General features: G+C 30.6%; 3 protein-coding genes across 8 annotated transcripts in view; 1 reads left to right on the top strand and 2 right to left on the bottom strand.

Annotated features, from left to right (window-relative positions):
- The first annotated feature begins 5,049 nt into the window (after nt 1–5,049).
- On the top strand, nt 5,050–11,158 carry LOC110608577 (protein TPX2). Of its 4 annotated transcripts, XM_021747842.2 has the most exons (19): nt 5,050–5,235; nt 5,374–5,736; nt 5,970–6,128; nt 6,591–6,680; nt 6,959–7,112; nt 7,564–7,669; nt 8,126–8,176; nt 8,562–8,659; nt 8,751–8,826; nt 8,911–8,973; nt 9,143–9,229; nt 9,482–9,540; nt 9,677–9,755; nt 9,843–9,908; nt 9,999–10,061; nt 10,224–10,301; nt 10,416–10,460; nt 10,601–10,686; nt 10,768–11,158. In XM_021747842.2, the coding sequence occupies exons 2-19, from the start codon at nt 5,550–5,552 to the stop codon at nt 10,784–10,786; spliced, it is 1,566 nt and encodes a 521-aa protein (XP_021603534.2). In that variant the 5' UTR covers nt 5,050–5,235; nt 5,374–5,549; the 3' UTR covers nt 10,787–11,158. The 4 variants fall into 4 exon arrangements, 2 of the variants coding, with proteins under 2 accessions (XP_021603534.2, XP_043809948.1); XR_006349974.1 differs by lacking the exon at nt 5,050–5,235 and having other exon boundaries at nt 5,245–5,736; nt 10,372–10,460; XR_002486895.2 differs by lacking the exon at nt 5,050–5,235 and having other exon boundaries at nt 5,246–5,736; nt 10,453–10,460.
- A 4,015-nt stretch (nt 11,159–15,173) lies between these two features.
- On the bottom strand, nt 15,174–16,949 carry LOC110605967 (probable sugar phosphate/phosphate translocator At1g12500). Its single transcript, XM_021744668.2, has one exon. It carries the CDS (start codon nt 16,591–16,593, stop codon nt 15,508–15,510), a length of 1,086 nt encoding a protein of 361 aa, XP_021600360.1. The 5' UTR covers nt 16,594–16,949; the 3' UTR covers nt 15,174–15,507.
- Nucleotides 16,950–19,044: 2,095 nt separating this feature from the next.
- The window catches only part of LOC110610112 (growth-regulating factor 10), a 24,609-nt gene continuing 16,547 nt past the window's right edge, over nt 19,045–27,106 (bottom strand). For 2 of the 3 annotated variants that reach the window (XM_043954108.1, XM_043954109.1), the window contains 4 exons: nt 20,259–20,421; nt 19,850–20,167; nt 19,534–19,769; nt 19,045–19,370 (listed from right to left, as the gene is read on the bottom strand). In XM_043954108.1, coding sequence (XP_043810043.1) covers nt 19,323–19,370; nt 19,534–19,769; nt 19,850–20,167; nt 20,259–20,340 — 684 coding nt within the window. In that variant the 5' untranslated portion in view covers nt 20,341–20,421 and the 3' untranslated portion in view covers nt 19,045–19,322. Of the gene's footprint in view, nt 19,371–19,514; nt 19,770–19,849; nt 20,168–20,258; nt 20,583–27,106 lie in introns of those variants that run through there. The other variant, XM_043954110.1, reaches the window with a different exon arrangement.

Here is a 27,106-nt window from a genome sequence, read left to right as displayed (position 1 = left end):
AAACCATACAGTCCATGTGTCACCTAAATCTCATTTGTTTATTTGAGCCACATGATTTACTTATTTTGTGTGCATTTTTTTTTGTAGTGATCCAATTTCAGACCAACACAATACTCTTTCTTCACATCATTGATCGCTGATTGGTTAGCCTTTTAAAAATATATAAACATATCATCAGGAAAAGTTTGCTTAATAATAGGATCATCATCACATAGTGAACTTTATTTCAAATGTTCTGGAAAAGTAAAGCAATTGTATTAGATTCACAATTTTCAACAGATATATTTGGGTATTGTTTTTATTTTTTAAATATATATACTGCTATAATAGAGACCACAAATGATTGAGATTGGCGGTGAGCAGAAGACATAGAGAGAGAATGACTTGCAGCAAACGAAATAGCATACGTATGAGTAGCATATGTACGCAAATTAGATGGGGATGCAAAGCAAAGGGTTGGATGAGAAGATAAAATTAGCCACCAAAATTTGTTCCGTCTAAGTTTTGATAAGTTGAGGTGTTCTGGCGATGGATACAGGATTGGCTCTAACCTTAGACAATTCCAGACTGTAATTAGTGACCTTGTCTGCTTTCATTTTTGTCATTTCCTTAACTTCTTATGCATTTTCTTCAAGCATACCATTGGATGTGCAAATACAACTCTTTTTTTCTGTTATTATAGACGTTAATGTTTAAATTTAGAAAGGTACCGAATCAAATATTTTTGAATATTTGATCCGACCGAATTTTAATAAAATAGATTTAAATAGTTATAATTGAATTTAAGATGGACTCAAATTTAAAGAATAATATCCGTTGTGAATTCGAATCGAATTCGAATCTTATGTATCTACTATTTAAGTCCGTTTATATAAATAATTAATTTGATATAAAAAATATATTTTATATAATATTTATAATTTTTTTATATATTTTTATTTAAAAATTAAAATTTAAATATTTTTTAGAAATATTAAATTTTTTAAATGAAAATTATTAATACAAATATTTTTATATAAATTATTAATTAAAATATATAAAATTAAATGAATTTAAATTTTATTTAAATAATAATAATTGAGTTTGAAATAAATTTTAATAATTTAAATTAATTTTTAAATAAATTTAAAATAAATTTAAAATAAATTTAAATATTACTAATATAAATTAAATTCAAATTGAATAATTTAATTTTTGAAGACATCCTACCCATTTACATTCCGATTCACTTTGTTGCAGTTGGGCTTCTTGCCCTTATTTAATAAAGAGTTATAAGAAATCAATCAATTGGGTCAATAGTTGGGGTCAATAGTTGTAGCTCAGTAGCTGGGCTACCCAATCACCATTGATAGCCTTGAATCGTGCCATTGGACCATGATTGAATCCGACTTTTCCCTTTCCTTAATAGAACAATTTTCACTATGATCTCCATTCTTTACAGGACGAAAGTGATTATGACAACAATCTCAATAGCACTCGCAGGATCTCAATAGCATTTTTCTAAACTCTTTTCAATTTTTTAAAAGTTCAATATATTGTGAATCTCAAAGTTTAGTAATGAAAATGATTATGACGATCTCAATCGGTTCCTTACCATTCATAGGATGTCTCAATAGCATTTCCCTAAACTCCATTCAATTTTTTAAAAGTTCAATACATTGTGGATCTCAAAATTAAGAATATACTAAAACAAGTACCATGAAAATGATTTCCAAGAATGAACGCAAATCAACACCCTTTCCATCGTCACTTTCAAAAAGATGAAGTAAAGATTTAGAAATTGGCAAAATTTTCAAATATGGAAGATGTTTTAGTAAGTTGGTGTGCATTTAGTCTTGTAGATACGTGAGCATGATTTTTTTTTTTAATAATTTACATTATTGTCCTTAAAATTTAATTATCTCTATTTTTGTAATACTAAATAATTTAGTATTTAAAATTTTATTTTATTAATAAAATAATTATTTTGTTAAATTAATTATCAAATAAATAAGCCAAATCAAATTAAAGAGATTAAATTATTATAAATATTAAAATTATCGATATTAAATTTTTTAAATTATTAAAATTAAATTGATTAAATTATTATAAAAAATAAATTTTGAATGATTAAATTGTTATTAAATTTTAATGGAATGATTGTTTTATTAAATATAATAAAATATTAAAAATTAAATTATTTCTCATTAAATGTTAGAGATTAAAATATGAATTTTATTAAATTTCAAAAATTATGATATAAATTAATTTTTTTATAAGATTACAAATAAATAATAATAATAATAAAAGGCTTTTAAAGCCCGCCAATAAAAGCTCCAAACAAAGAGCCCAGACCCAATGCAACAAGCATTTCTGTTTTCTTTTTGAAACAGAACAATTTCTTTCTAGACTGATTGTAAAATTATGCACATGCTGCAAATATTCTCACTAATTTTGACTTCCTATAAGTAACAAAAGTTTCTCACAAAAAATTTAAATTCCACTGCAACATTTATTATTATTATTATTATGCAATAAAACTTACATTAAAAGGTTTAAAAAGCCACTAATACATGATAAAAGCTCTAGCATAAAGTACATAAATCAAATTAAAAAAAAAAGATTTATTCAACAAAATTAAACGATTCAAATTAAAATTCCAATTCAGAAGCAATAGGGCAAGCAATTGAAGGGTGGTATATATGATCAATATGCACACAAGTAAATCAATCGCTGTAATAAAAATCTCATTAAAAACTATAACAGACATCAGCCAAACAGTCAAAAGAAATATGATAAAACCAAACAGTTAAAAAAAATACGATAATTCATATAAAGTTCTCAAAACAATAAAGACTCAACACCATAACTCAATAAAAGTTAATATCTTCAGTCTCATATAGTTATACTATGATTTTAAAGTGTTTAAAAATAAAGCACCGACGCTAACTATTATCAATCTTCCTTTTAGTCGGTAAATATTATATGGTCAAATCGTAAAAAGAAATGATTAAAAAAAATCAACGAACGATAAAAAAAGATGATTTATCATTGTTGGAGGAATAAAATATATTGATCAATCAAAGCGCAAATAGATAATATCGTTACTGGGACATTAAAATTTTATGTACAATCAATATATGACCTCTCATTTGTTTAATTTTTTCGTTTATAATATTTTATTTTTTTATTAAGTAAAATAATTTTTTTAAGAGATAGGAGAATTATAACTGCACTCATAGATTTAAATCGATAATAAATATTACTTCTTCAATTTTTACTTCTCAAATAAAAAAAAATCAAAACTAAAGTGGAAGAAAGTCAAACTAACTTAATGCCGTGGGTCCAAAGGCATGAATTTAGGATGAAATGTATTTAAAAAAATAATAAAACACAAAAATTTTTCAATAAAAGAAAAAGGGAAGCTCCAAATATATTAGGTGAAGTGTGTTTAATTTCAATTGCAGCAGACGTTGAGTACATGACCTAATAAGTAGCACGTTTTCTTGGTTGGGGGATTCATAACTGCCATTCTGCACTGGCATTATGAGCAAGCATACACCCGATGAAGGTATCCACTGGATACTGATAATGAACAATACATATCCATTGATTGATTTTCACCAACAGCCGGAGAAAAAAATAGAAGAGAATCTTTTTTTTTGGGAAGAAATAAAAGAGAAGGAAAATAATGATATGTTCTTAAATTTATTATTTTATTTTTTTTATTCTTTTATATAGAGGTATATATATAAATTTAAAATAAAAAAATATATTTTTTTATTTTCTTTTCAAATTAAAGAGAAAATAATCAAAGAAAAATAAAAATTATTTTATTTTCTCTATCTCTTTTCAAACTCCAATTTTCCACATATCCAAACATAGGCTTAAAGTCTTCATCTACCCACCGCCTAGTTCCGCAATTCCCATGTAAATGGGAAAATACAGTTTTTTTTTTTTTTTAAAATGTGAATATGGTTGTTTTCATGGCTGTTTTGGTTATCGCTAACTATTTTAATAATTGGTAAATGTTGGTAATTAATTTTTTAATATTAAAATATTAATATTTTAATTGATTTAACATATTAAATAATATCTTCAAAATTATTGTAAAAAAAATTATAATCAAAGTACAATATAGATAAATATTTTTAAACCTTGATTGAGATTATAATCTTACTAACTGGAATAATGATATAGGAGATCTTATATTTTGTATTATTATTTATACTTTTTTTTCTATAAAGTTCTAACAATTATGATTGTGAATTATTTATTTATTAGAAATTGATGAAATTACTAAATGGGACGAAGATGGATTAAATAACGAGATAGGGCAATAATGCTTCACCTATTGTACGTTATGAAATTATCCGTAATTTCTTTTAAGTCATGAAAAAAACAGGGCTTCATTATTATTATTTTTTATTAAGAATTGAGTTAGTGAGGATTTATTTTATACATCTTTTATTTTTTATTATTTTAAAATTACTATCTATTTTTTTAAATTATAATAATATATAAATTAATTATTATAATTCTAGTTAAATTTGTTTTATTTTTAAAAAATCTTTAAACATATTTTTATAATTTAATAAAATTTAATATATTTAAAATAAATATAATAAAAAAATAAAATAGATAAAAATTATGAAAAAAAAAACTTTTATTAAATTCACATGCTGCTGTAAAAGAAAAAAAATGATGTACTCAAGTTTTTTTTCTTTTTTTTTTCAAAGAATCATGTACTCAAGTTCGGAATTGGCTGATTGGTATACCAAAGATCAGACCGTTGCCTTTATTTTAATTCCACATTTATCCTTAGATGGTCTCCCTCTCATTTTTGAATTTGCAATAGCGGGCCCCCACTCTTCCACTACTATTACCTGACAAAGGAACAAAACCGTTAGTGGCAATTTCGCAATTCCTCATAAAACTCAAGGGCAAGTCTTCCTCCCGCCGAAATTTCAGACGCCCTCGACAGTTTCTCCCTGCCCGATACTATTCTCAAACCCCAATAAACCCTTTGCCTCTGTATTCGAAGACAAAAATCAAATTTCTCAATATCTCTCATTCATTTACCATATAGTCCCTACCACTCCATTCAAATTTCCCAACCCACTGAACCCCAACCGCCACCGTTCTCGCAAATCCATAGGGGTAAAACCGACTTACTGTTGTAACCCACGTTGTCCGATGATTAAGTTAATAGTTTCGGTTCTACATATTCAAATTTCGGATCGTTACAAAACGAAGGTACAGAACTAAATAAATCCAAAAAAGTAAAACAATCTACTTGTACCTTGCGCTTTACAATGCTGTACATTTTATTTTCTTTAATTTTGGAAAGAAAATAAATAAAAATCGAACTTTTTATTTCCTTGGATGCTACAGTGCGGTTTTATCTTCTCTGTTGCTGGAAAACTTGCTGCGCGCATTTCCAGATTAGGGTTTTTGTTTTAGCCAGTCAAATCAGACAAAATACGCATACATTTAGACATCGATAGATGCTTCTATGGTGTTGAGTTGTGGTGCATTCACGGGTAGCTATTGAAAGAGAGGTTTCAGAGATGGAATTGGATATGGAAATGGATGTAGATGATGCGGATGCGGAGTTGGTGTTCGAGGCGCGAGAAATTGATCTTGATTACGAGTTTGATGCTGCAATGTTCTTTGATTTAACTCGTGAGGAGTCGCATGCGGAGGCGCGTGAGGCGGAGCGGTGGTTCGAGAGGGCGCAGAGTTATCCTCCGTCTCGTAAGTTCATCTTCTGCTAATCCCTAATGTCGTTTTCCCTCTCCCTCATTTCAAGTTGTAATTGATTTGGGAAATGTGAGCTCTCAACTTCTATAGTTACTTCTCTTTGTCCATTTATCTGATTTGACATTACATGAAAAGTTTATCCTTTTTATTGATTATTTGCGGTTTCTTTTTCAATCAAGTGTTTATTTTGTTTAATTTTGTATTTCTTTTTCCTAATTTTTCCCTAGCTTTTGTGGCAAAGTTGGTGTTGAGAGAGGGCAGTTTGCTGGAGGACGTTGCTACCTCTCCGAACTCTAGAGATGTGGACGATACGGCCACTTTCCGAAGTGATGACTGCAGTGTTGGTCTGGGCCCAGAAGCTCCCGCAGTAGAGGTGGATAACAAAGGTAATGATTGAACACATTTACAAAGTATATTCTCTAATATTTTCTTAAACTTTCCTCACACTGGAGCTGGAAAAGGACCTCTATAAATCAATCTCAACGTTGATATTATTTATTGGTACCTGACTGGATTCACTGGAGTATTTTTTGTTAGCAATTATACAGAGCTTGGGAAGTAGTTGTCAGAGGCTAAGAGCTTAAGCTTCTTTGAGCTATAGACTAGCTCTTGTCTCGAAGTTGTGGTCAAAGTTGCTTCATTACCCCAGAAAAGTTGAAGTAAACATGTTGCAGATTCTGAAAACAAATATAAATATTAGCATGATTTCGAGTAGAATTCAAAGGAAAGGTTGAAGAAAAAATGGTCCAGCTTCTGAAAACAAATATAAATCTTAGCATGATCACGAGTAGAATTATTAATTCTTAGTTCCCTAATTGATTTGACCAAATACTCATATTATTTTCCAGAACATGAAGAAAGGTATAGGGGGATCTTCACCAACTTGCAAAGTGGCAATCTGCAAAAACTTTCACATAGACAACTGGAATTGGGGACAGGTTATCAGTTTTCCATTGATGATTTTGTGTGTCATATCAGATGATGATTGTTATTTGTATATGCTTCATGTTTCATAATTTTTAGTTTTCCAGCGACTATGAGCATATTTTCTTATTACAATCCACGCATACAGTTATCTTGCTCTGTCCGTCATATTCACTTAAGCAGAAATTAATTTACCTTTAAGACAGTAATAAGTTCCTTTGCCATGATTTGATCAGATATCTTAAAGTTCATAATTCCATTGTATCTTATGTTGCTGCTTTTGTGCATGCAGGATTGTCTTATTACAATCATGCATCTTCTGATACATCAAGAATAAAGGTGAAGTCTACTTTTAAGCCAAATCTTCCTAGGACTTCAACTTTGATGAAACCTACAGCAAGCATTTTGGCAAAGCAAAATCAGCCCCCTCAAGCTGATGGTTCCAGGTAATTCTTGGAAAGCACTTTCTTCTTTATGAATTATGTTGGGGCCATTACATTTACAAGCTTTCTAATGATCATGGATTAATGTTTTGGACTCCATTTCTAGAATAAATATGCCTTTGGAACATGTGACAGAAAGTCCTTTATGTTGTGAAATTTTCATGGCTTTGATCAATCAGCTACTTGTTTTTGGTCTTTTTCTTACAATGGTTTGTGTCCTGTAAATTTTGATTGGTAAGTTACTTCCTGATTTATATGTCCGGTAAATTTTGATAGGTGAGTTATTTCCTCATTTTTCTGGAAAATGTTTTTGTTTGTTTCTTTCTCTACTACTATGATTTATATGATATACTATGTGCTCAAGATGTGCAGTGCCCATAACACCAACATATGGGAAGCTAAAGCCTTTTGTGTTATATATTGGCTTCTTAATACTGCATTTCCTGTTAATTAGATTTCAGTTGCTGCCTGCTCAAAAGGAGAAAAGCATATATAAATCTTCTGCTGTGGAAAGTCAAGCTGCAAAGAGGCAGAAGCTAGAGGGAGGTCGTTCTCAAAAGGTACATAGATCATCTTAATCTATGTTTTGTTCTCTTGCGCATAGCATAGGGCACTGGTTATGATATTTAGCTGGCTTACAAATGTTGTAAATTTGCTAATTGCCTAAAAAACTGATGGATGTGCTGACTGTAGTATTTGAATGCTTGGATGAGGAGCAGTAATTACTATATGAATACATGTGAAATGTTAATTGTTCTTTATGATATTTTAGCGTGTGGAAATGTCCTGTTAGCAAACTTGAAGAGATTATTTAAACTATGATGGGTATGGGTTGGGTGTTACCTGGCCTGGTATTTGTGTGTAAATGACACTGAATTCTGGCTCATCTGCCAATTGATCTCAATACTTGAGCCAATTTTCTAAACTGATGCTTTATATTGCTATTTAACTTTTCTTTCTTTTCTCACATATTTAAACGCACTTTTCCATTTTTATTTACCCATTTTCTATAATAGGTTGGTGATGCAAAGCAGCAAACCTCGTTCGTCCACAAGGCACCTAAAAAGGTATGTGCTTGATGCTTGAGTTTGCCCCTTAAAAGCCCAATTTGATTTTTTTTTGTCTATTTGATGAAGATTTCTTCTCTTCCTACATTACTATTAAAAACAATGTTTTCAGGAGACTTGATATAATTTATGTTTTCATCAACCATATGTTATAGTAATACTTTGAACCAAGAACTTCCAAAATTTTCAAATTCTGGACAATAATGCCCCTTTTAACAAACTTTTTATTCAATATATAAAATCTTTTTTTTGCATTAAAGGATGATTATTAAGTTCTGGGAAAAAGAGTGTTTTTCATTGGGCCGTTAAAAAGCCACAAAATGCAAAGGATGAGTTGTACTTTAGTCCATTATATGGCATACCAAATCATTCTAGTTGAATGCAGGATGGAACTGTTGACAAAGGCTCTGCTAATCCAAAGCTCAGACTTACTATTCCAAGAGAGCCTGACCTCGAAACAGCACATAGGGCACAAAGGATTAGGTTTGTTGCTTATGTTCTAATACCCTGAGGAACTGTGTTTGCCACAAGGTAATGCAGGTACACTAACAATTTTCTAATAACCCAATTCCAGGCCTAAAAATAGCACAGAAGTTGAAACTGTTGAGGTGGCTTCACGAAGATTCAGAGCACGTCCATTGAACAGAAAAGTTGGTGCCTAAAATTTCTAGTGCAGGAGTTATATAGAGATTTCCTTTTGTTGTGCTTTGTAAAATATATTTTCCATGTTGCAGATTCTTGAGGCTCCTTCATTACCTCTCCCAAAGAAGAGCACTCCAAAGTTGCCAGAGTTTCAAGTAAGTCATTGAACTTGTTTCCTGCTTGTTTCTGGTATAATACTTCTATGTTCCATAATTCAGCAGACCAGCCCACACCTGCTTAAGAAACAAAGAAAAGTGTAACAACTGCCAATTCCTTTTTGTTCGTTGTTTGGTGCTCATAGATTCTTATTTCACTGCTTCCCAGGAATTTCGCCTGAAGACATTAGAGAGGGCAATGCAACATATATCTACAGTTTCATCATCATTGCTTCAGCGCAGTGATCCTGAAAAGGTTGCTAAAAATTCCTTTACTATTGGCATTATTGTTTTCTTACTAAAAATACTGTTGTTACTGCTTGAAATCCTGAATGTTGGCTGTTCTTGTATTCAACTCTTATTTGTATGCACTTAATTTACTTGTGAAAACAGAAAAGATATGATTTGAACCGATCTCACTGTTGCACTGCATTATTGTGATGATGCATCATATTGCCTTGGGCAGTGGTTTCTTTAAAGATAAGGAAACTAAGTTATCTCATTGCAGGGATTGGACAAACCTGGTACAATATCTGTTGCAGAAAATGGAAAAAGAGAATCCAGAAGGTAATTGTATTGAATTTTCAATCTGAATTAGGAAAAAGAAATAGTACTTTTGCATTTAATGATGTTATAAATTGAGAAAAGAAAAAGCTTTAACCATTAAAATAAAGAAGGTAATAGTCTCTCCTTTTTTGCTCAGACCAAGCGCCATGGATTCTCAAGAGCTGGATGAAAGTAGTACAGCACATGTATTCAAAGCCCGTCCTCTGGACAAGAAGGTAATAGGCAAATTAATGCAAATCATATGCTCAAAAGCATGTTTTTACAATTATCATATGTGAACCTACCCTCATAACTGACTGCAGATATTCACAAGCAAAGGAGATATTGGTGTTTTTCGAAATAGCAAGCGAGAAGCCACAGTGCCAATGGTAATTCATTGATTGTCCAAATTGCTGCGTACTATTATATTAGTTTTTTGCATGATTATCTGAACCAATAAAATATGTCAACTTCTGCAGGAATTTAATTTCCATACAGAAAAGAGGATTCAGCATAATCCACCTATAGATCTTTTTAGCAAGGTTGTATTCAAATTGCTGATAAAAGCTTTGTTAGAAACTTCATGAGATTGTGTATGGATATATTATTTTGCACTATGCGATTGCCTTGTTTCTTCTCTTTTTTTAGCTTTTGCATTGGTATGTATTCCTCCATCCTCATTTTTGTTCTTGTTGAATGCACAGCTATCTCTGACATCTGAGCTCCAGCCAAATAATGGATCTCAACTGCAGTTGCCTCGACCCAGCTGTATATCCTTGAAGGTTATCCATTTCTCCTTGCTCCTTTTAAATTCTTAATCTTAGTTGGCAGAAGGTATATCATTGATTTCAGTTTTCACTTTGCTCAATATTCATAATGGTTTCATTGATATCAAGGGCTCAAAAGAAAATAGACTGAATCCTTTGCAAACAGAACATAAGGTAAGCGTGGCACTTTTCAAGAACCCTCTGTGCCTTTCAGTTTCTTTTTTTTTTTCTATTAGCTATTGAATTTACTTGTATGGCTGGTTGAAGGGTTTCTCTCCAATGTTTGATACATGGAATTCAATATTATTTTGTAGATGGCACATTTGGCGATAGGGAAGCCACCTATTTTTGGTGGAAAGCAAGCTCAATGCAATGAAGTTGGAAACCAATTGAGTGTTAGGTATCTGCCAAACCCAAGTTGGTTGCTACCTTAATTAGTTTCTCATTCTGAAATATGAATTTTACTCTGAAATCACGACAGGAGCTTGGGTGTTCGGTAATAGAGACATCAAATGGTCTTCTGCCCATCATTATCTGAGTTTCTGCTGTTAAATACGAGTTTCGTGGATGTATACTTGAACACTGCAAAACTGTTGAAAAAGATATCTACCTTTTTGTTGTATACAGAATCGATGAGAATTCACATCGGTTATAAGGAATTGCGTAGTTATGAAGAAACTGATGTCACATAGTTATGTTAGGCTAACTTCATTCTCCAACAATTTGTAGTTCAATCTCGATTCAATAAAATTGGTTGCAGGCCGTTGTTGTACAGCCATCAGGGCCTGCTCAACCTTACAGCAACTTAAGGTTTTCTGTAGCTTGAATATTGTCTATTAATAAAAAAATACGCAAACAGAGTTGTATTTTAAGTTCGTTTATGCTTGAGTAAGTCTCACAGATTTGTGGAAAAATAATTTATAGCTTCATCTACAACTGAGTGCGGATAAATATCAATGTCAAACAAAATAATATAAAATTTCTGAAGTTTTCATTATTATGCCATTTAGATGTAATATAACGTTTTATTCCTGCATCATTCCTTGCTCAGTGACAGGAACCTGCTCTGCATGCTTGATTGGTGCAACTGATAATTTTGTCTTGGGGAAGTGTAAGAAAAGCACGACACTAAGAACCTGTGAAGTTATCGGATAGTTGACCATTATTGCATATTGTAACTGAACCAAGTTGTCAATTTCTCTCATTGATACAACTCCAATTACTACTTTGAATTATTCTAATACTCGATATTTCTGTATACTTCAGAACAAGTAAAGAAGGGATTTGTCTTCACCTGAGCCTTGTGAAGATTTATTATCATTATTATTATTATTGGAAATTAACCCTGTGAAGAATTTGATAAGTAGCAAGTCCTTGAAAAACTATCAAACTCACCGTAAATAGTTTCCTAGGCAATAATGCAGCTGATGGGGCTGTAATGAATATAGAATCCACAGGATATAGCTCCTTAGGGAAAGCTTCTCTTGTTGGCAGTCTTTGATATGATCACAAGGTAATGCAATGCGCAAAGCTAATTGCCACGAGAAATTAGCCACTTCAATCCACCCCATTTTAGCAGCTGAAATTGCCCCAGCAAAATTTCCACCATAAAAAAGATGGGAAGATGGATTACCTACCTTGCAAAGATGTCCATTTCCAGCTATAGATCTTGAGCTCGAGGAAATATGGTCCCATGAAGGTGCACTAAAGGGCAGGGTGCAAGTTTTCAGGAGCTCTGAATGTGCACACAACTCATAGAACAAAAAAGTTGACACAAACTGGTAAAAGTACTCTAATATTGAGAGCTTCAGAGTAGAATATGCATTTAGGAATGTAGGTGGAGGAAACTGAGAATAGGACTGCAACAGGAACCAGAGGGGAAGGTTGGTGAATGGTGTAATGTGGAGAAATTTGGTACTCGGGCTTATGGGAAGGGCACGCCATAAGACAGCTATGCTAATGAGACCTAGACGACTACCAAAGCAACCGCCAGAATTTAACAAGAAAATATAAAAAGAACCAAAGGTGGCAGAGTAAGTGACTACCTATGCCCATCTCCTATTTAGCTACATTTGAAGCTGACTGAAAGATTTCAGAAAGGCTCATCACCTGCAACATACTTGCATTTGAAGTAAATTAAAGCTCAAATACGAGTCAAAGAATATTCCCTACTAATGTACTTGAGGTGGTCTAGCTCTGATCCTCTATGAGCAGAAAAGTATCTCCGAGCAGACGTCCAATTCTTGGAAGTTCTTGTCTCATCTTTGGCCTTGCATTCTTTATTATGAGCTGTAAAGTCTGTTTCTAGCGGCACCTGCCTGCTAAAACTCCCAAGGGGCCTCTTTGCCTCTTAAATTTTAGCTATATATTTAGACCATTTGTTTGTCATTCTTGTTTCACCTCCTCCTTCCTCTTGCAATACTTCCATAAAAGGGTCTCAAGAGAATTAGAAATTGGTTTTGTTCTGTTCTCCATTTTGATTTCGCCGAAATGATCAATCGAAAGAATCCCAAGTCTTTAATATTTTGGTTACATGATACATAAACACATTCATGCTTCCTTTCGCAAGCCCGCATGCGTAAGGGCGTCACAAAAAGTTCAAAAACAAGATGGCAGCTTGCATTGATTGTTTGGTAGATGAAATGAAAACAAATATTTTCTTGGGAAAAAAGTAGGTAACTGTGCTGTGGAGGATAGAGAGCCTAGAATTAGTACGAGTTAATTAAATCAATGTAATAATTTTAATTGTAATATAATGTTGCCGGACCCATGTGCTATATTTGTTAGATTCACTTTTTGTTTGAGTGATAGACTCTACTCTAGGCACAACAAAGAGCAAAGAACAAATAGCAATCAAGTTATACAGAGCATCTCATCAAGAAAATCAATATTTACTTTGTGGTTGGTGACGAGACAGGATGGACTACCATCTTTGATTATAAAGCTTTTGAGTTCAGAGAAATGCATTTCATGTTGGAGACAAGCTTGTTAAATTTAATTAGCACTCCATTCCATCTCTTTAAATTCATCACTGGCACTGCAATTAATTAACTTGTTTGTGAAGCTTTTAGGGATCCACCAGAAGCATACAAGGTGTTGATGACTGTTGAGATTTAACAGAAGTGGATTCCAACAATGCAAGGGACCTGCAGGCACTGAGGCCTTGACCCCTGGAGAAGATGCCAACCTCCGAGCAGGAAACAGTACATTTCTGGTTTGGGCAATAACTGTCAATCTGGGGATATGAAAATCACCATAAATAATTTATGATTTTTTGTCTCGCTCAAAGAAAATAAATAGAAATATATAATATGTCTATATATTTATTGTCAACTCATGATTCTAAGGTTATCATATCATGGGATTTGATTGATTTGATTATTCCTTATTTTGATGCGGATTTCATGGTAAAAAAGTTAGTGAAATCGATTAAAGCAGTGAATAATTAAAGGTGTAGGATATAATATCAACCAGGGTTGAACGTCCACCATTTTACATCCACACCTACCTCATCGGAAAATGACTCGTTCTACGCACATAGCCTTCATCAGATACACGTTAAAGCTTGAAGACAAATGGCCAGTTGAAACAACCCAACCTCAAGCTTGATGACTACTAGAGTTTAGCCAAGACTTTCAATGGTACCTTCTCAACTAACAACAAATAACAAGCTCAGTTGAGAAGCAAGTGTAAACAACCACCACATGCTGAAGCAAGTCTGGCCTCTCATGTCCCACACATGATGCATACCGTTCACTGGCTGCCCCAGAAGGTTACCAAAAAGACACGATTACTAACCAATTGGGACAGACTACATAGAACCTTAACAAAAACCAGGTGTCCTCGGCCTCATATTCATGTTAAAATTGGTGGGTTTCAATCTGCTGAAGTGACCCAACACACACATGCTTTATTTTCCTTTAAAACATAATTCTCACTTGATGGGTCATGCAAATAATCACTGCTCTATTTGGACCTAAGCACTAACCACATAGGCACTCTAAGAAGAGGACAAAATTCCATGAAATTTTCATTTCTCTAAACATTAACATCAACAGAAATAAATCAAACTGGAACGAGCTTAATCTATGAACTAACTACAATTCATTGTTTTATGTAGTATACCATTCCATGTCCTCATGTTCCATTGCGGATCAGATCAAAAGAATATTTGCTCAATCGCAGATGATAATTACAACACAAGCTTTTAGAACAGCAGTGCTTTTCTTTGGCAGGAAAAGCCTGGACACAATTACTTGTTCATAATCAGGTCAGGTGCTCAGTTTCTCATAAAAGGAATTCAGAATCCTACAAGCATGTGAATATGAACAGTAATGCGAATAATTGAAAGCTATGTTCTTTTTCATTGAAAGCGACCAAATAGATTTACAGTGACCAGCGTGCTTATCCAGTCATTTGCCAGCAGAATGATATGGATGCCTTATGCCTACCTTAAGCCATCAAAAGTATCAACATAGAGCATCTGTTTCATACATGAAATTCTCAATATATCCAAAATGCCAAGGACAGCTCCAGCCTGGATCATAATTAAATACAAGAAATTGACCCATTCATTCAATAAATAACACCATTCCTGATATTATCAAAGACACCATAGCTTCATCTCTTCTCCTTTTGGGTTTAAAGAAATCTATATCGTGGAACTCCGACTCGAGAATTGGATCGAGTAAAGCAGCCCAAAAAATGGTTGCTGCTATTTTAGCTGGAGGCAGCAAGAAAGTGTCGAGAGAGGAAAAAAGAAGACAGAATACCTCCACATTGAAAGTACGAGAAATTTTAGGCTAATTTAACAACAGGTAATATGATTGACATATGGAAAGAGAGAACTTTGTTCTCCCTCCAATAAAAACACTTGATTTCAGTATCTGAATTCTGAATCAGTTATTTTGCGTTCAATTGCAGCGAATTCAATATATAAGGTTACACATAGGGAAAAAAGTTTAGAGAATTTTATTCTCAATAACCACCCCCAACAATTACAATTCAAAGCCAAAAAAATAAAATAAAGATGGAAAAAGAGCATAACCATTACCCTTTTGTTCCACTGTCCTGTACAATCCAATTTATCAAAATTCTCCTCTTTCCTTCCATTAAAAATGTATTGAACCGAAGAATTAAAGGGAAAAGTAAAGCAAAAAGAGAAGAAAGAGCCGCACCATTGTTTGTGGCAATCAAAATGAATCTTTTTAGCTTTTATCTTTCAATGGGTTGTCACCTTGGATCTCTTCTTTGCCTCACTGTAAAGCACCACGCCCATGATCGTAACTGCGAATCCTGTCATTCCCATCACAGTCACCGGATTCCTAAAGATCAAGACCGATACAACAGCAGCCACCGCAGCCTTTGCGTTGCCTAGCACTTGCAGAGTCAGGGCACTCGTGTGCTTGGTCACCAAAAAATTTGTTAAGTTCACCAAATAAGCCACCGTTGCATTGCCAACCAACAAGAACACAATAAAAGGATCTCCTCTCGCTTTCTCAATTGTGATTGCTGCTACATTTCCTTCTATGTAAAGGGTAAATGGTAACAAAATCAAAGCAGCCATTGGTGCCATATAGAGCAACAAATTCATAGAATGGAGCTTCTCAGCTTCTGAGGTTAATAGAATCCCTTGAACCACAGACTTCAAAGCACGCCCAGCAGTAGAACCAACACAGACCAAGAACCCAAATAAATGAAACAGAGGCTCACTGTTGCTAGCCAAAACAATCCCAAAAACCACAGGCAAAAGCACACAATAAACCTCAGCGGATTCCTTCTTGCACGTTATTATGAAAGAAAAAATTGCAGTAAAAAATGGCGTAGTTGCTCCAATAGCTTGGTTAAACGACACTGGCAAGTACCTCAAAGAAGTATTACCGCAAACCACAGAAAAACAGAAAATTGCACTTAAAGCAAAGATCTTTAAGGACTGCCTCCTGGATAAAATATGCTGCAACGGCACTATTTCAAGAAACTTTATAGCCACATAGCTATAAATAGCGCAAGAAACCATGTGCAGCATTGTTAGGAATATCGGATAGCGGTAGCCATAGAAGCTGAGGAGGTACTTGTTGAGGAGCAGAACACCAATGTTGGAGAAATACCATGAAGCAATGATCAATGCCGTTAAAGTATTGGGAGAGAAATACGACCCGGCAGTGGAGTAAGCATTATTCCGGGCATCGCTAGGTGGGGTTGCTGGAATATCAAGAACTTGGTCAGTGGTAGTAGCGACAGTGGTGGAGTTGGCATCCAGCCTAGGGTTGCTCATTCTTCTCGTCGTCCATGTCTGTGCCTCCACCATCTCCGGCCAAAGGGGCGAAATGGGTAATAGAAAAAAAAAAAAAAAAAAACAAGTCCTCCCCCTGTGCTTCGATAAAAAAAGAAAGAACCAGCAAGAGTACGTCTGTGTTTTGGGTTAGATCTGAGAGCCTGAGGACGATGATATTTTCGTGTTAGAAAAGATGGGGCGCGTATGGATCTGTGAATAGAGGGTGACGATTCAGATTTGGCGTAGGAAAAGAATATAGGCCGTTGGATTAGGGAGAGAGCACGGAAGGAGAATAAAACATTATTTGATTCCTCGTGAACAGAGCTTAATGTTAGAGTCAATAGTGTCGGTATGAGTAAGCGCTATCTCTCTTCTTCCTCTTCTCCTCCTCTCTTTCTCTCTCCTTTTTTTTTTTCCAAAAAAAAAAAAAAATTAATTTGGATGACATCTCTAGGTCTGACTAGATTTTAACGTGCTTTTATTACCGCGTCATTGTGATCATGACAATATTTTACCATGTTTTTTTTAACCTTCGAATGATTTTTTGACAAAAGCATGTAGATTTTCCATTAAATAAAAATTGACCTTAAACTCAATTAAGTAATAATATATACTTCAACGGAAAAACAAAAAAAAACTTTCAAAACTTAGGTCGGATTGTTGTATGAGAAGTATTTTTTTAAAATTATTTTTTTAATATTTAAAACTCTCAGAAAAATTAAATAATATAAAATATGTTTTTAATTAAAAAAATTATTTGAAAAAAATCATGTTTTACACTTTAAAAATTTTATTAATATTTTCATATATTTATTTTTTAAATTAAAACTATAAATAAATTATTTTGTATGAAAATATTTTCCCACCATAAAAATATTTTTTAAATATAATTTTTTTTTACAAATAAATAGAGTCTTAACAACACAATTCAACCCTAACTTAATGGAATTTTATTCATCTTCAAAAAAATTTAACTTAAAACCCAATATTTTGCATTTTACATTCAAATTCTAATGAAAATAAAATAAAATTGAACTAGTTTATCAAGTAAATTATATGCTTTTAGTCCTTAATTGAACAAAACTAGAATGATATATTACACTTAACTTCTTAAATTAAGATCTTATGTATTAATATTAATCTTATTTAAGTCATAATAATTTAATTATTTCTTCATTTATCTCTTTATTATTACTTTTAAATATTTTTTTTAGTATTATAAAATACTAATATGTCCGTTGAATTTTGTTTCATAGAATTATTTTTTAGTAATTGAGTTTAATTTAGTATGAGATGAAAAAATTTCTTATTTTTTGCTCATTTTTACAAGCAATCCATCTTCAACTCTATTATAGACGTAACATGTTTGGTATGGGAAGGCTTTCATGACCAAATTTTCATAGTTAATAGGAGAATGAAAATGATAGATTTTTCTCTCAAATCCAATCAAATAGGAATTGAAGTTGACCTTGTCAAATTCTCAATACATCACAATCTTAAAATAATATCTAAACTAGTTAAATGTTTCAAATTAATTCACTAATTTACATTTCATTTATTTATCTACTTCCCACTTCAACCACAACCATTGTACAAAACTTAAATAGGGGAACTCCTGCCTTAAACGTTGCTCATGAGTCATCATCTTGGGGTACCAACCTAAAACCCAAGTTGCTAATAATTTTGTTTTTTTTGCTGACGTGTATTTGGGGAGAATAGGAGAATTGAATCCTGATTATTAAATTTGTCTCGCTAAGTTGGAGACAAAATAAAGAGTAGAACACAAAAGAGAAGGCGAAAGCAGAAAAGGGGGCAGGATCTCACATGTGGCTAGTGGCCCTACTTTAGGCCAAAATATAAAATTTATTATCAATTCTAATAACGAAACAGGAAATTTATTATCCAAAAGGAAATAGAAAATGAGTTGTTATGTCATTTGGGCTCACTTAAGCCCACAAGGCAACTGACATGGGCCCATTTCGGCTTTTAGTATTTGTCTCGTAATGCGTAATTTTGTCCTTTGCTCCAATGCTCCTTGCTTGGGCTTTTTAAGTCCGTACTTTAAATGAGTTCATTTTTCATGGTTCGACTCGCTGAAATGATTTGATTATCGTATTGAGTCATTAAACTAAAGCATTCTTAACATGCAAAAATAAAAGTACGTTATAAGATTACATAAAAATTGGACTTTAATGTAAATACTAACGTAGTAAAAAAAATAAATCATTTAATGAGAAGGTGAATTAACCAAAATATTCAAAAAAATGGTGATAAATGTTTTGATAGGTGTAATAATTGATAAAATAAAAATGATTGTGTGAATTTTTAACATAATTTAAAATACTTTTTATTCATTTAATTCTTATAAAATTTAGATTCAAAATTTTATAATTATTAAAATATTTTCAGTACTAAATTAATGTTTATTATTGTTTTTGTTAAATTTAAATGGCACTATTTACTTAACAGCTCGAGGAGAATGTAGGAAAAAGCGCAAGTACATGACATCAATATGAAGCAATTAAAATGCAAATCATATTCCATAAGCTATGCTACTGCAAAACCAAAATTTAATCAATCAGCTGGGGACAAGGTTGAGCAGAGACACCAAAAATCAACGACCATAAACAACAAATAGGAAAACAAACATGTCCTGTTTGAACTTGAAAAGGCAAAATTAGACAATGCTGGAGCCCACGAATTCTGAATCCTCCTCCACCTGACAATGCTATCACCAACAAAACCTTTTCTCCTGTTTGAAACTAAGGCCTCAATCCAACTTCTCCAGTTGATGGATCATCATTTGAGAACTATAAATTAATACCCATTAAATGGATTAGAATTATATAATTTCATATTAACTGATGCTTGATCATGTCGGCATCGACTGTTTTAGCAATTAATAATTTCATGATCACTGATTTAGTAGAGCATAGAGGAGAAGGATTAATTACTAGTAGTAGATGAACTCACTGGAAGTGAAATCGAGAGGTTGGTGCTTGCATTAAGGGTTTCAGAATTAGCTTCCACAAGCTTTCTTGAACGCTGACGCCCTCTATGCATGTGCCTTTCACAGTACTTCTGATCTGGGAGAGCCTCCTTGCTGCACCTCCATTTCTTCCCATCTGTTCTTCTACATCTCCCTGGCTCTGGGTCCATCCCAATTTTATATTCCAAGTGCAATGGGATGCTGTTGCTACCACCCATGGCTTTACACACCCCACAAAACAAATCAAAGTCAAATTACACCTTTGCTTGAATAATTAGCTAGTAATGGGGAGGCACTTACATGAAGGGTAGGGTTGATACAACTTCGAATTGGAACCGCTGAGGGAGCTAGGAACACTCTTCCATAAAGGGAGAACAAGATGGTAAGGGACCGAGAATCCGGATTCTATGTACTTGTAGATGAGAGATTGGAGTTGTAGCTCTTGAAGTTGCAGAATGGTGAAGCCGTAAGATCCAGTGCAGGCAGGGATTGGCATTGGTGTGTGATCAGTCGAACCACCACGTCCAAGCGCAAGGCCTAGCCCAATTGGTGGTGATCCTGCTGAACCCCCGTTGTATCCATGTCTCTCCATGTTCAAACAACTAGTCTGTCCAATACCTAAAAATCATACAGAACAGAAAGAATTTAAACTTGTTTAAAGAAAAGGGAAGAAGTAGTGAAACCCGATAATATGAGAGTGAGAGAGTACTAGAATAGTCTACAAGACGAGCAATCTTTGAAGGGGGAATTTGGGACTCCATATGGGCACGAAAATGAGTCAAAAAGAGCATAGCAGAAAAAGACGGAGTCACAATGGGTAAAAGAATACCAATCAAAGATTGAGCTTGCGTTTCTCTGGAAGCTGCAGCAAACTGTAGATCTCTAGTCAGAAATCAGAAAAGTAACAGCGAACAAGAGAAAATGTAAAAAAAAAAAAAAGTGATACTCATCACAGGGGTTTCCTAGCTTCATTTTTTACAGCCATTAAAATATAACGTTTAAAACGCCAAGGCAGCAACAAATACTCTCACAGGTACAAATTGTCTTACATGCCCACCTATTGAAGACGTGAGACTGCAAACCTCCTCCTGACATGTCAGAACTTTGTACAGGTGATGACAGAAACACACGCGAAGTCAGACAAGTGGGACCCATTGTTTATACTCTGATGACAAATAGGCCTTTGTAGTCTTCTGCTTCAATAAACAATTCTCATCCACAGTAGGTGAAGCACACTTTCGCATCATGCAGGATGGCTGCTTGCCAATTGACTTTCTGGTCTGTGTCTAGAAGGGACGTGCTGACATTCGCGTTGGCGAGGAAAGTAAGAGAAGAAAAAGCGGAGCTGGTGAAATGAATGGGTGCATGAACCGTGCGAGGAAACAAGGCCGGACTGGATATAGTCAAGGTTTCGTTCATGTATAATTATTACTCTATTTATCGCTTTTATAATTTTTATTTATTTTATTTTTTATATATTAAAAAATATTATTTTTTATTAATTCTTTAATTATACTACTTTTAAATATATTAAAAAACATTTTCTTATTAATTCTTTAATTATACTACTTTTTAAATATATTAAAAAATATTATTTTTTATTTTAAATATATTAAATTTTATTAAATAATAATAATAATAAATATTTTAAAAAATCAAATAAAATTATAATAATTTATTTATATATTATTATAAACTATAAAAAAGTTATTATAATTTTAGAATAAAAATTAAAAAAAACTTTTTAATATTTTAATAATATTAATTTTTGACATATAGATGATAATTAGAAATGATAATGGATCAGATATTTTTATTTATCTAATTCGACTATACTTTAATTTTAATAAAATAAATTTATAATTTATAATTGAGTTTAGAACGAATTGATATTTAAAAAATGATAACGGATTTTGATTTCATTCAAATAATAATAATTGAATTTTTATAAATTTGATAATTTATATTTTAAATTAAATCTTAAATTAATATAATATTTATTAATATAAATTAAATTTAAATTTAAATTTAAATTTAAATATTTTAATTTTCACAGACATCCTATCAATTTACATCCCTAATTTCAACTATCAACTATGCTTATTCATATCTTCTTTATGCTCTCTTATTAACAACTATATTATTTTTGCAATATCTCAGCTAGTTTCAATCTTTGAATAAAAATTTAGTTGATCTTCTCAATATTCATTAGTACTATTTAATATTAATATTAATATTTATAAAATATAATTATTTAATATCTAAAAGTCATTTAATTTATATTCACACAAAAAATTTTAAATAATAATATATTTTTAAATATTATATTAAAAAATTAATAAAAGGTTAACTTATTTCTTTTATGAATGCATGGGTTTGGCAGGTTGGACGTGGACTGGGCCATCTGAAATGTAGACTAAGTCAAACCTTACATGGGGATTTAGCTGGGAAAGTTTTAGTTGGAATTCAAGGCCAACATCTGAATTTGATGTGTTGTTGGGCTGAATAATTAAGGACGGTGTCTAAGCCCATAAACAGTTTGGTCATCGATGAGCTTCAATTTAATAATTTCAACATTATAAAATTACTTTGAAAAAATTATAATACTTTAAAATCAAATTTTGATCAAAATTAGATGAATAACAAAAACTTAAATAAACTGATGGATTCATAAAAACTGTACGAATCGTGGAATGGCTTAAAAAATTGATGTTCAACCATAATAGAGCCTGATAATATATATGTATAATATAATCTAACCTATTTTAATTTTTTGAGTTGTTTGTTTTAATTTTGTTTTGTTTATATATGTATATTTTACACATAAAAATATTAATAAATTAGTCGTTTATTTGCTTATTGTGTAAATATTAAAATATTTTAAATTGAAGAATTTTAAAATTTGAAAAATTATAATTTAAGAGAATTGAGTTGATTGATAAGAACGGTAAAGTCATATATTTTATCCTAGATATTAATATAATGATAAAAGAATAACATTCGAAAATGGAGAAGAAAACATAATATACAAATTGTGTTAGTAAATTTTTATATAGAATTGATGTACCGAAGATGTTAAAATTATAATAATTATTAATATAATAAATTATAATAATTAAAGTTTATTAATTTAATTATTTAATATTTCTAACGCTTAATTTAAAATTTTAAAATTATTATTTATTTTTTATTATACATTGTATTTATATTTTTATAATTATTTAAATTAAATAAAATTCTTATTTTATAATATTTTATACAATTAATTCTATTAATTATGCAATTGATTTATACTTTATTATAATTGAAAATTTTTATAATAATTTTAATTGATTATATATTTATTTTATATAATTATTTATATTTAAAAAATAAAAATATATATTATTTATTAATTAAATTATATTAAATATAATTTCAAAATATTATCAAATCAATAAAATAATACTATTATGACGTAGTTAAAATGTTTACATAATATTTTATTATGGGATCATTACTAATATATATATATATATATATATTGTTATGACGGTAATTTATTTTGTTGTCTGAATGTCTTTTTATAGGATAGTTATTTAATTTTTATAAATATATTTTAACATTTTATTTATTATTAAAATAAAAATATAATAAAATTTTTTAATAATAAAATATAATATAATAAAATTTTTATTACAATATTATTAGTATATTATACTAAAAAATAATTAAAAATTAAAAAATTATTACATAATAGTAACAATCAATATAATAAATTGTATTTATTGTATTAAAAAGTAGTAAAAAAATTAAAAATTTATATATTAATATTAATAATAAATTGTATTTCACATATATATTAATTATTATTTTATATAAATAATAAAATTTAAAAATTTATAAATTTATAAATTTATATTACATAATATAATTATATAAAATTAATTGTGCACTCAAGAATCTTTCATATGTAAATTTAATTGTGACGATTATTAATTTCTTATTAATCTTTTTTAGACTCTAATTTTATATTTATATTGATATAATTTTAAATTTTTATATTTATATTTATTATTATTCATATATAAGTGAGAAAATATATAATATCAATTAATTAATAGGTTGCTTATAATTTTTTTTTATTTATCTATTATTAAAAATAAAAAATATTATATATATATATATATATATCCTTTAATATTACTGATGGTAGGTTTGAAACTTTTCCTATGTCTTCTGTTATTTCTGAAGATGAAGATCATGTATACTTACTACTCATACAGCGATACTCGACCATCTTCAAATTGCTCAATTTTACTTAAATTTGTATTTGGTTTTACCTTTTCTGGTTCTGGAGGAGGTACTATACCTTCTAATATCCATTCATCTGGTAAGGTTATATCTTTCCACTAAATTGTTTTAGTAATTACCGTATTTGTTTTAGTTAAATCTGTCTGTAAAAATCTTATTTCTCCCAATTTTGACTGTAATTTATACTTAGTCCCAAAAGCCGAATTTATAACTTTATAATGAATTTTATATATTAATGCTATATGAATGGAATCTTGTTTCATCCTATAATTATGAGTTTTTATTTCTAAAACTATGCTTTCTAAAATATTTAAATCATTTAATGAAATGGTAATGTCTGGATATACTTCAAAGGATATGGGTCCTTCACTTAGACTAGTTTCAACATATCCTAACAAGAAATCCTGAAAATTTAAAAATCTTGCATCTCTTACTACTGCTAAAATACTAGTAATTAATCCTTCTCTGGTTAATGGTTTTATACCTACTTGAATTAATCCTATGTGGATATACTTATATTTTTTACTTCTATAATGACTCAATATCTTTGCTGATAACAAAATTATTTTCTCAAAAGGTTTACTTAACTGAAAATCTCTTTCTTAAGTTTTTATCACATAGTCTATTTTTAAAATATTAAACTTTGGAATTTTATAAATTTGTTCCTTATCTACTTTAGGAATTTCCCACTCATCTATAACTTTTATAAAATTTTCTAATATTAACTCATCTAAGCCGCTTATGGTATGACTAGTCTGTCTCAAACGGTAGACAGTAAAGACTTATCAAATCCGTTGAAGGCTGTGGGTTTGCCAAAAATCCAATCTTGCCAAGGATATAACACTAGTTTTCATAAATGGATTTTAAAAAATATTTCGGAGGTGAAAATTGAAGTCGAAAATGGTTTTAATGATATAAATCCATGAGAAGTAATTAGAAAGTATTATCCTGAAAATTGGTATTTTACACCGAAGGATTTGTCAAAACCTCAGGATTATTATAGTATTTTAGAAGAAACGGCATCAGTTAAAATAAAACATAATTTTGATAGAAATCATAAAAATGTAATAGCGTATTCCTCTATCTAAATAAAACGGGTTATCCATCCAAAGGATTGACCGACCTCGAGTTTATACACTTCATTATCATTTAAAAATTTTAAAAAGTATTGTTCTTCATATAATTATTTTGACTATATAGAAGTATGGAAAAATATTTTTTATATTCAAAACCCAACCACTACTCATTCGTGGTTGATATATTTTGATCAACATAGTATTAAAACCACCACCAGATTTCCAAACTAGTTTTTAAAATGGTGGTAAGGTAAAGGTATTACTGATGATATTTTATCACCAGAAGTTTTTCAAGTATATCAGTATTTTAAAACCAATTATAAACCTGCCCAGAGTGAAAAATATATACCCCTTTAATGTATTTTTGTACACAGTTTTTTATTCTCTGGATATATCAATGGTATTTTGATTTTCAGTATATAACAGAATTAAATATTCCGGTGATAGTAAGAAAGCACAAAGTAAAATCGTGGGATCATTCAGGAACTCTACCACATAAATGATTGTAAAAAACTGGATACTTAAAAAAGCACAGTTTCCTAATGTGTCTTATGCTGATAAATTAACTCTGCAAGGAGAGCCATCATTGACGGTGCATTTTTTAATCCAAAAGGCATTACATTCCATTCATACTGTCCAAATGGAACTGTAAATGCAGTTTTATATATATCTTTATGGTGAATTTGGATTTGCCAATATCCTGACTTCATATCAAACTTACGATCTTTTTTATTAGGGATTGGATACCTAATCCATTTTTTAATGTTGTATTCAATGGTTTATAATTTATGACTAATCTTGACGTACCTCTTTCTATTTCTGCATTTTTATTAACATAGAAAGCTGCACATGACCAAGGACTTCTTGATTTACTTATTAATTTTTTATCTTCTAATTCTTTAATTTCTTTTTTACAATGTTCCAGTAATTCTGGTGCCATTTGAATGGGTCTAGCCTTAGTTGATATAGCTTTTTCATTAAAATTTTCTTCACATTGCAAATCTACCAAATGTTGTTTTCTATTCCAAAAAGCATTCGGATTGTCTGCACATAATTCCTTTTCCATATAACCTTTTAAATTATTTATTTTTTCCATTACATATTCTTTTTCTAGTTGGCTTTTAATTATACTAAAATGTACATTATTTTTTAGATCTTTTATGTCTTCTGTCTTAAATTTTATCATCGAATTTATTTCCATTGTCCTAATGGAATGTGCTTTTATTAGGTTAAAATTTTTTTTTTAGGTTTTTCTGTGAATTCTAACTTAATTGTTTTATTTATTGTTTTAAATTTTATACAATCATCCTTTACTGAATAAGGTGTGATAAGGCTTATAAAAAGAGTTTCTAATATTACCATATGATTTATCTGCTGGGATAATAAAAATACAGTTTTTATTTCCAAATATTGGTTTACTACCAAAGCTTCTGTCTTACCTAATATATTTAATTTAGTCCTATTAGCTGCAGATAATTTTTCTTTAGTTTTAATCCAAAATCTCTAAGGTACTAGGCTTGATTTTATACAATTTAAATATGTTCATGTGTCAAATAAGGCTATAGTTTCTATCACAAATTCTTCTGACAATTTTATTGTTAATTTTATTAAATATTTTCTAGAAGTTATTTCTTGTAATAATAATATAAAGTTACTATCTACTTCTTTACTATCTAACTAACTTATTTTATTCTGGTTATTTTCTTCTTCTTTTCTAGATGAAGAAGACGATTCAGAAATTAATTGTTCTTCCAAAAATTTTATTCTTTTTGAATCCTTCCGAAGCTGTTACTTTAAATCTTTTACTTCAGTTTTTATTATTCTGATTTTTCTTTGCAATTCTTCTATAGATACTGTTTCTTTAAGTTTCTTATTTTTATTTAATATTTTAGTTAAATCATAAGTTTGTTTTTCTAATTTAGGAACAATATTTTTAACTTCTTCTGTTTCATCAAGGCTTTTTATTAATTTTTTAAGAAATTTTTTCTTAGTACTATTATCTTCTAAATTATTTATTAACTCCAATAATGAACCTTGTTCTTTAGTTAATACACTTATTGATTTTTCTGACGAGCTAGTTTCTAGCTCATCTATCTGATTTTCACTTTCTATTAGTTCTGATGTTGAGCTTTCTGAGTCTATATATAATTCCTGAATTTTACTTATAGATCTTCATCTAATTTTAATT

The sequence above is a fragment of the Manihot esculenta genome, chromosome 2 (genome assembly GCF_001659605.2).
Source record: "Manihot esculenta cultivar AM560-2 chromosome 2, M.esculenta_v8, whole genome shotgun sequence".
Lineage (NCBI taxonomy): Eukaryota > Viridiplantae > Streptophyta > Magnoliopsida > Malpighiales > Euphorbiaceae > Manihot > Manihot esculenta.
This window is presented reverse-complemented; position numbering and strand designations above follow the sequence as displayed.